Source organism: Phascolarctos cinereus, unplaced genomic scaffold, assembly GCF_003287225.1.
Source record: "Phascolarctos cinereus isolate Bilbo 61053 unplaced genomic scaffold, phaCin_HiC Scaffold_2;HRSCAF=192, whole genome shotgun sequence".
Lineage (NCBI taxonomy): Eukaryota > Metazoa > Chordata > Mammalia > Diprotodontia > Phascolarctidae > Phascolarctos > Phascolarctos cinereus.
The window spans coordinates 227,507,980-227,517,431 of NW_027555625.1; the positions used below are offsets into that span (position 1 = coordinate 227,507,980).

General features: G+C 44.9%; 1 protein-coding gene across 1 annotated transcript; it reads left to right on the forward strand.

Annotated features, from left to right (window-relative positions):
• The first annotated feature begins 311 nt into the window (after positions 1-311).
• Positions 312-8,991, forward strand: LOC110206415 (WAP four-disulfide core domain protein 5-like). The gene is made up of 4 exons (XM_020983741.2): positions 312-582; positions 5,631-5,771; positions 5,873-6,013; positions 8,558-8,991. The coding sequence occupies exons 1-4, from the start codon at positions 498-500 to the stop codon at positions 8,560-8,562; spliced, it is 372 nt and encodes a 123-aa protein (XP_020839400.1). The 5' UTR covers positions 312-497; the 3' UTR covers positions 8,563-8,991.
• Positions 8,992-9,452: the final 461 nt, after the last annotated feature.

Here is a 9,452-nt window from a genome sequence, read left to right on the forward strand (position 1 = left end):
TCCATTGTTTTACAGATGAGGAGAAAGAGGAAACAAAGTCTAGAGAAGGTAGGTGATGTGGTCAGACTGTGTAGCCCAGGGCTCCTGGCTTCTTGCCAGGAGGCAAGCCTAAGAACCTTCTTCTGCTTATATCGCACTTATCTTCCTTATTTTACTGTGCCCCCTCCTAAAGACTTTCTCTTCCAAGCTGAAAATCAGGGTCTCAGGCAGGTTCAAGAAGTAGGTCTGGGGAAGCCCTGGGAGGGGTGGAGTTGGGACTGAGCTGCCCATGATCACATTCTCAAAGGCTTGTGTAAATTCCTACTCCCCTTGTGGCCCAATCTTAATCTCAGGTTGGGGGGTGGGGTGGGGCGGAGTGTGTCCCAGAAGGAGGAAGGCAGAATGTGCCCTTCTTCCCACTCTCCCTTCCTTGACTCAGCCACAAATCTAGACCCGACGTTTTTTATTATGAGACACCTCAGGCTTTGCTTGACTCAGGCTGGCTCCAAGAGTGCAGCATGAGGCCCCAAGGCCTTCTTCTCTTGGCAGCCCTGTTGGCCCTAGGCAGCCAGCTGCCTGGCACAGTAGGCTGGAAGAAGCATGGTAAGTTTGGGCAGCTGGGGTGGGGGGGCAGTAGAGGAAGGAGCCATGCCCAGCTTTGCCCCATTCGGCTTTCCAGACCTAGTCTTGGGGCTTGGGTGGCTTACATTGGGCTCCAAGACAAAGTGGCACTTGTTACCTTGAGTGGAGGCCATGCTGGGGTATGTGCATGTTTGGATGTCAATGCATTGTGATCCTGTGTATTTTTGCATGTAATTGTATCTTTATATGTGTCTATACATAGGTCTGTACAGACGGGACCCCATATATATTGATTGATGTATTGTAGATCTGTGGTCCTCTGGGTCTTTCTCTCTGTGCTTGGGCTTGTATGTTGCTGTGTGTCAGGGCACACACATGAATTATGTAGATTTGGAGATGGAATGGAGATGGTGGAGACAAGGTCGGGGTGGGGGGATCCTCAGGCCGGGGACACTTTTCCAAGATGCATGGAAGGGGAGGAGAGACTGCCCTTGCTGGTAGAGATGGGCCAGGGAGGGGAAACTCTGGATTCCTTTCTCAGATCCTGATCTGTGCCCAGGGGGCTCTCATAAGATTGATCGTGGAGCTCTGGCTGGTAGCTGATAGGTAAGCCTAGGGGGTATTCTATGGGCTCTGGTAGGTTCCAGGGAGATCAGTCTAGGGGGTGTGGGGGCACCAACAATTCATTAGTGATTCTGTTTGGGGGTTGTGAGAGACTAGAAGATGCTGATGAAGGCTGTGGGAGAATCAGGGACTCCATTTGCCAACTCAGGAATATTTTGAAGTGGGATGTGTCCCAGAGGTGAGGATAGATGAATCTGAAGGCTGGGGGCAAATTAGAATGTTCTGGCTAGGGCCTAGGAGGGAAGGGTAGGGAACTCTGTTTGGGGACGATGATCTGGGAACTCTGGTTGGTGGAAGGCAAGAGGTGAGGAAGCTTTCCCTAGGGGTATCAGGAAGATCATGGCTGAGAACTGATGGGGATTGTGAAAGGAGATTTGAGTATTTGATCTGAGGCCTACTCTGGGGACTAGAGGGTGGGGGATGACTAGGCTGGAGGCCGCAGAGTCCAGCCAGTGCCTAAACCAGACAGGGCACTCAGCGAGACCTGCTGCCAAGACTTTTGGGGTCAGGGAAGTTGCTTGGCAGGTGCCTCCCTCTCTGTATAAAGGTTGGTATCTGAAGCCTTCTACACCCTCTTAGGATATTCTGACCTATATTAGAGGCTCCTAGAGCCTGAGAAGCACAGAGGCAGGTTTAGCCCCTTCCCCATTAGGCCAGGGAACCCTGCACAATTATTTACTGGAGTGGGGGGTGGGGGAAGGGAGGTACTTCACTGAAGGGTCCAGGAAAGCTCAGAAATTGAATGGCTGAGACCCAGTGACTGATGAATTAGGTCATTCCCTAGGGTCTTGAGGAGCCCACAGGAAGGGACATGGCCTCCCTTGGTTTGGGACATCTGGAATATCCCTAGAGAGTAGAGGATGAAGCTTGAGGCATTCCTAAGGTGTATGGGGAGCCTTGAATGAATAGGAGACTGCAGCCAGGGCTGGCCAATTCCTTGGTCCCCTCAGTAGACCTAAGTGACTCTGGATCCCCGGATCCTCATATGAGAACCGATGATGTCCTTTGGAGCCTTTAGTCTATGTCCTTCAAGCCTCAAGGAGAAGCCCAAAGGTGAAGGGAAAAAGAAGGATGGAAGGGAGAGGGTACAGTCTGAGACTGAGTACTACTGAGTAGTGTCTAAATGTGGAGTAATCATAATTAGGGCAAACCTGAATGGCAGCCAGCTCTTCTTGGAAGGCAGGTCTGGGGCAGCATTAAGAACAGAACCAGGGACAATGCATGCTGATTGACTGAACTTAGGGTACTGCCCTGGAAGCAAATTTTGTTCTAGGCATCTGTTCCTTCACTATCATCCATTCCACTCCCATACCTGTTAATGCAGTCAAACTACTCCCAAACAATGTTTGTGTTCCCTCAGGAATCTCTGAAAGAACTAAAGGAATGTATTTCTAATGATGAAATGCCAAGCATCACCACAGGCCAGTGGGGGAGAATTTTGTCCAAGGTTTTCTCTCCAAGGTCCCTACATAGGCAAGGGTATATATGTGTTTGTCTGTGATTGTATATTACAATAATCTTCTAGCTGGTTCCCTTGCCTTCTCTTGTTCATCCATCATAGATCTGTCAAAACAACCCTAACGAACAAATCTGACAGTTCAAAAGCCATCGGCAACCCACTATTGCTTTTAGAATCAAATGAAAACTCCTTAGCCTGGTATTTAGTGCCTTTCACAGTTTAGCTCCAACCTATCTTTCCAGACTCAATTCACTTTGCTCTCTTTCACACTCTTTTTTCCAGTCAAACTGGACTATTTTCTTGTCCTTAAACTCAACTTCTATGTTGCACCTTGGTGTTTCCTCCCCAGCCATTCTCCGTGCCTGGAATGCACTCCCTCCTCATTTTTGTCTATTGAAATCTCCTCCTTCAAAGGTCAGTTCAAATGCCACTCCCTTCATGATGCCTCCCAAATGAAAGGGATTGCTCTCTCAAATTTTCCCAGATCATTTTGTTTCGATCTCTCCTTTGCTCTTAGTACCCCTAGGACATGATTAATGTGAGTTCAAATAATGCAAAATTGAATTTAGTATGAATTACAAAATGATAACCAGGTCGCATTCAATGCAAGCCAAAATTCAACTAACTGGAGCTAGTTGAGGGTTTTCACACATCAATTTGTACTTGCCTATCCTCCAGTATAGATGAGATATGCTGCTTGCTGCATGCCATCTTACCAACAGTTGTGTTAATTTTTTTCAAAAATAGCCCTAAACTCGTGATGAAAAATGTTATGCAGCTCCAGAAAAAGAACTGGTGGAATCTGAATGCAGATCACAGCATACTAATTTTTACTTTTTTTTTCTTTCATTTTTTTAGGGGGGAGGGTGTCTGTGTTTTCTTTCACAACATGACTAATATGGAAATGTTTTGCATGATTGCATATGTATAATCTATATCAAATTGCCTACTGTCTCAAGGAGGAGAGAGAGGGAAGGAGAGAACTTGGAACTCAAATTTTTAAAAAAAGAATGTTAAAAATTGTTTTTACATACAATTGGGAAAATATTATTATTTTTTTTTAAATAGCTCCTAACAAAATGTACAAAAAGAAGAAAAATTCAGATGGAAACATTGCTAGTGCAAAACAGAAGAGGCTTGTTATTACATTAGAACAAAAATTTTGTGTAATTAAAAAGCATGGACATGGTTATAACAACTCTAAAACAGAATGAGATATCAGAATTCCTGACTGTAAGGAATATTATAAAACATGTAGGCAAAATAAAAGAAAAAGGTAAAGTTCCATCAGCTTCTTGTGGTTTGCAAACAACTGTGAGGAAGTAAAGTACTATTTCAGTGATATAAATAGAGGTCTTTTCACTATATGGATTGAAGATCATGATAAAAATGCATTCCTCTTAGCAGGGCAACCATCAGACAAAACCTTCTAGTTTATTTAAGCCAGTGAAAGAGACTGGAAGTGAATTGGATAGTGAAGAAACTTTCACTGAGGGTATTGGTTAGTTTGATCACTTTAAAAATAAAGTTTAATTGCCTGACATTAAAAATTGTTGGAGAAGTGCCCAGTGCAGATGAGGATGAACTGCTAAGTGTCTAGATGTTCTGAAGACAATAATCAAAGAAGGTGGATACACTGATCAAGGGATTTTTAATGTGGATGAAACAGGCTCATTCTGGGAAAAGATGCCTTCCAGAATTTACATTTCAAACAAAGAAAAAACTCAATCTGAATTTAAGGTGTCTAAGGATCACCTAACACTTGAATTGGGACGTAAAGGAGAAAGGGATTTTAAGTTTCAACAAATGCTTGTTTGTTCTCAAAATACTCCCACTCTGAGAAGCTACAACCATCTAGTTCTTTGGTGGCCAAATAAAAGCATGGTTGACTACAATTGTTTTCAAAGACTGGTTTTTAGTTTATTTTAGTCTAGCTCGCAAAAAAAAACCTGTAAGTACAACAACATCACATTTGAAACATTTTAAATAATGCCTCAGGTTGTCCAACTATACTGGGTTCATTGTGTGAGAATGGCAGCGTGCTATCCAAGGTATTTGAAATGTAAGCAGCCAATTATCAGTTGTTTTCAGTCATCCCTGACTCCCTGTGATTCCATTTGGCAAAGATACTGGAGTGTTTTGCCATTTCCATCTCCAGCTTGTTTTACAGATGAGGAAACTGAGTCAAACAGGGTTAAGTGACTAGCCCAGGGTCATATGGCTAGGAAGTCTCTGAGTTCAAATTTGAATTCGGGAAGAGGAGTCTTTCCTTGAGAATAGAGGCCATAGTTTTTCACCTTTGCACACTCAACCAATCAATTAGTAAACATTTATTGAGCACCTACTCTGTGCTAAGAACTGTGTTAGATGCTAGAGATACAAAGGCAAAAATGTAACAGTCCCTACCCACAAGGAGCTTACATTCTGTAGGATGTGATATGTACCTATACAAAGACTACATATATAAACAGAAAGTTTTGCAAAAATAGGTGCTTAAGGTTATTAAATAAAATGTGCTTATGTATACATGAGACAACACTGAACATGTGTGTATGTGTGCGTGTGTGTGTGTGTGTGTGTGTGTGTGTGTGTAGAGACAGTGTGGTATAGTGGAAACAGCAGTTTAAAATCAGAAGTCCTAGGTTCAAATCCTAGTTCAGCCACTTGCTGCCTCTGTCACCTTGGACAAGTCATTTAACCCCTCTGAGCCTCAGTTTCCTCCTCTGTAAAAATGAGGCAGTTGGGTTAGATAGACCCTATGATCTATGTGGACATGTTTCTGGGACTGTACGTAGGGATGAGTGTTTGTGTGTCTGTCACATACGCCTCCTCAATCAGACCAGGGTTGTATGACCTTGAGCAACTCTTTCCCTCTGTAGGACTGTTTCCCACATGGTCTGATGTGGAGTCTGAACTAAATGACCTCTAAGGATCACAGTCTTCACCCCACTCTCTCCAGTTCTAATTGTCTCTGATTCTCTTGCAGAGAGATCAGGGGGCTGCCCACCTGACGACGGGCCATGCCTTCAAGTCATCCCAAACCAGTGCATGATGGACTCTCACTGCCCAATCGGGAGGAAGTGCTGCTCTCGGGGCTGCTTCCTCCAGTGCCTGCCTAAAGTCACGGGTATTTCTGCCCTCTGCCTCTTTTTGATCCCCTCCCTCTCTTTGCCCCCTGTTTGGCCTGGCTCATTAGCTTAGGCCTGTCTCTTTCTCTCTGTGTTTCAGTAAAGCTGGGCCAGTGTCCCATAGATTCAATGCACTGCCTCAGCCCCATCCAGCACCTGTGTAAGCGAGACAAGGAATGTTCTGGCAACAAGCGATGCTGTCCTGGAGCCTGTGGCCGAGACTGCCGGAACCCTGTCAGAGGTGCCAATCTCACCCCGTAGGGGTTACTCTTCAGGAGAGCTTCTAACAATGGCTGGCCCAATATGGTAGCAAGGATAGATTTTCTCACAACCTGGGTGGGGGAAAGGAGGGAATAGTGGTGGGGAATGGAATTTCTCTTGGGGGCAATGAGACCCATGTCCACAAGCCTGGAGTCGGGGAGCCTGAGCTATTGGCCATTGATGAGGCCATAGCTTGAGTTCCTGGGCCCTCTTCTGGTGGAAGAGGCATGTGGGTAGGTCATTTAACCTCTCTTGGACTCATTTCACTTTCTTTTTATGTAAAATGAGAGGGTTGGGTTAAATAGATTGCTAGGGTCCCTTCTAGCTCTGACATCCTGAAACTCTGCCAATTGCAGATGGGTCCTGCCTATTGGGGAGTCAGGGCTAGATTCTACTTCAATTCAACTTACCAAACCTTTATTGAATAGCCACTATAGATAGGACCCTATGCTAAGCACTTGCTGGGCATTTGAACAAAGGCAGAGTGCCGTATAGTAGGTACTGGATTTAAAGTCAGAAGATTGGGGCTCAAATCTAGACTCTGCTAATTCCTAGCTGGATATTATTGGTCAAGTCAGTTTTCCTGTTGAGGCCTCAGTTTCCCGATCTGTAAAATGAGAAGGTTGGACTAGATGATATATAAAGCACCTTCTTGTCCTAAAAGACTGCATCAAGTATGTGTGCTGCCTGTATATGTACATGTCCACATGTAGCTTGTGGAGAGGCTTGGCTAGATAGCTCAGGAATCTGGCCTACCCCTCTCCAAGGGAGACTTTCATTCCTGACTGGAGAGGAGCAGCAAAGGGCTAGCTGCTCAGCTTTCCTCTGAGAGGGGAGTACTGGACATCTATCTTGGTCCAGCTTCAAAAGCAGCAAAGCCGCTAACTTCCCTGGTTGCTGATGCTTAAAGGAGGGTAACGCAAATATACATCTGTGGGCTTATTCTTCTCCACCAAATGCTAGTTAAACAAATGGTGAATAGTGAGTAACCCCATCTATCCAAGCAGATAGCAAATAGAAATAGAACTTCTACAGATCAGAATGTACCAGAAAATACCAGAAAAAGTGAATGACTTTAGATAGAAGCAAGCTGATATCTCACTCAACCAAGAGAGAGACTCTGGTCTCATCCAAGGCGAAATTCTTTGAAGTCTCTGGGGAGGCAGGCTGGAAATCAAAGATATTTTGAAGGGTCAGCTTCCCCTGTGTTTGACACTTTCAAAGTCATTTTTCTCTATCCTTCCTGTAGCTGGTCCCAAAGAGTCTGGAACCATATGTCCTCTCTCAAAGCAGGAATGAAGTCTCCTCTCCAAAACTATTGTACCAGCCCCTCCCCATTCATCTCCCCCCAGCACTGAGTCACCATTCTCTCTGCCAGTTAGGAGAATCTCATGCAAAGTACACCAGGCTTGAAACCTTCATTTTAACTCTGAAATTTCTGTGATCCTATGTTTTCAGAAAGTCATATCATCCTTATATATCATACTTATTTACTTATGTCTCATTATTTCCCCACCCCCACATACACACTAGATCATAAATTCCTTGAGGGCAGATACCATATTATTTTTCATTTTTATATCCCCAGTGGTGAACACAGGGTCCTGTATAATAGTAATTACTTTGGATCATTAAGGATTTTTACTACTGTGAATATTTGTTGAGTAGTCTGAAAGAGGCATAAGATAGGTTTATAACTATGATACAAAGCAGAATGTAACAAGTGCATAAAAAAGACCCAAAGTCCAGATGAGGTTCAGAGAGGAGAGTGATCCTGTCCAGTGGGAGGATCAGGAAGGGCTTCATGGAGGAAGTGGTATTCTGGGGCTCTTCTTGGAGGAAATCCAGTCACATAGAATTATAGAATGAAAGTTCAGAACACAGAACGCTAGCAATGAAAGAGTCCTTGGAACAAAGAATATTAAAGTTAGGAGGGACCTTAGAACATAAAATGTTAGAGCTGGAAAGAACCTTGTAGCATCTAATGATGTACCTGGAAGGCAACTTAGAGCACAGAACATAACATGTCAAAGTTGGAAGGAACCTTAGAACACAGAATATCACCTTTACCCAATTCCAACCTTAGAACACAGAATATCAGGGTTAGAAGAGCCTTTAGAAATCCTCTAGAGGGCCAGCTAGATGGTACAGTGGATAGAACACCAGCCCTGGATTCAGGAGGACCTGAGTTCAAATCTGGCCTCAGACCCATAGCACTTACTAGCTGTGTGACCCTGGGCAAGTCACTTAACCCCATTGCCCAGCGAGCCCCCCACACACACACCAAAAATCCTCTAGACAAACCTCCTTCTTTTTGTAAAGAAGAAAGGCCTTGAGCCTTGGGCTCTTTTCCCAGACTTCCCAGTCCCATTGAACTAGCTATGTAATCTTGGGCAATTTACCAAATCTTTCTGACCTTCAGGGTCCTCCTCTGAAAGATGTCTAGAGCTGGTCTGATTGTAGGCAGTTGTGTTGAGGCTACTCAGATTCTGTTCAAGGACTAACCCCTTCTTTATTTCCCCAGGCTAACTCCTGCTCCCCTTCCCCAGCACTGGCTGGATGAGACAACAGCTGCATTGGTCATTCTCCCCCAGGGCCTCCCTGCTCTGGAGAGCAGAGGGGGCCGAGGGGGCAGCCTCTCCTTGCCATCACCTGGGATTCCTCACTGCCTTCTGAGATGGGACTGCCATGCTCTAAACCCTTAAGCAGTTCTGTGATCAGTAGTGGGAGAACTGAAAGGACCCAACACTGGGAATGGAAGGTTGTCTTCCCACCTGTCTCTTTCTGTGAGACTTGGGGCAAGTCCCCTAAGCTCACTGAGGCTTAGTTTTCTCCCCTGGAAGATGAGGAAAATTCTTTCCTCTGTCCCACTGGTACAGTCTTGGGTGGGGTGTGGAGGTTTGAGGGCTTTTTAACCTGCCCATACTGTGAACTCAATAAATTCTGGCATTGTTTGTATCTCTGACTACAGATGACATGCTTTGATTAAGAACCTGTATGTGGAATGAGGGTAAAGAGGTGAGAGGCTGGGGGAAGGGGAATGAGCCCTTAAATTGGGAGTCAGGAGACCTTGCTTCCAGTCCCACCTTGACGCCGCGTGATTTTGTGCGATTACCTGTGTGACTTTGGGCAAATAATAATAATAACAACAATAACAACAATAGATAGCACTTAGGTGATGCTATGAATGTGCTTTAAGGTTTGCAAAGTGCTCTAGGAATGTTCCCTGATTTGATCCTCATAACCACCCTATAAGGTAGGTGCTATTATCAGGGAAATGAGGCTGAGAGAAAATGAGATTCGCACGGGGACCGGATTTCAACTCCGACTTTCCTGCCTCCCCTTCTAGCGTTCTATCGATTCTGCCACCTCGCTCCCTTTAGGAGGTAAGGGGGCTGGTATTGGGGCTGGCACTGAGG

What these genes read in the sequence shown, in the direction of transcription:
- LOC110206415 (XM_020983741.2), top strand. Translation starts at nt 498, where the DNA reads ATGAGGCCCCAAGGCCTTCTTCTCTTGGCAGCCCTGTTGGCCCTAGGC. An exon ending in AGTAGGCTGGAAGAAGCATG is followed by an intron (nt 583 to 5,630) that starts GTAAGTTTGGGC and finishes ATTCTCTTGCAG; the next exon opens with AGAGATCAGGGGGCTGCCCA. An exon ending in GTGCCTGCCTAAAGTCACGG is followed by an intron (nt 5,772 to 5,872) that starts GTATTTCTGCCC and finishes TCTGTGTTTCAG; the next exon opens with TAAAGCTGGGCCAGTGTCCC.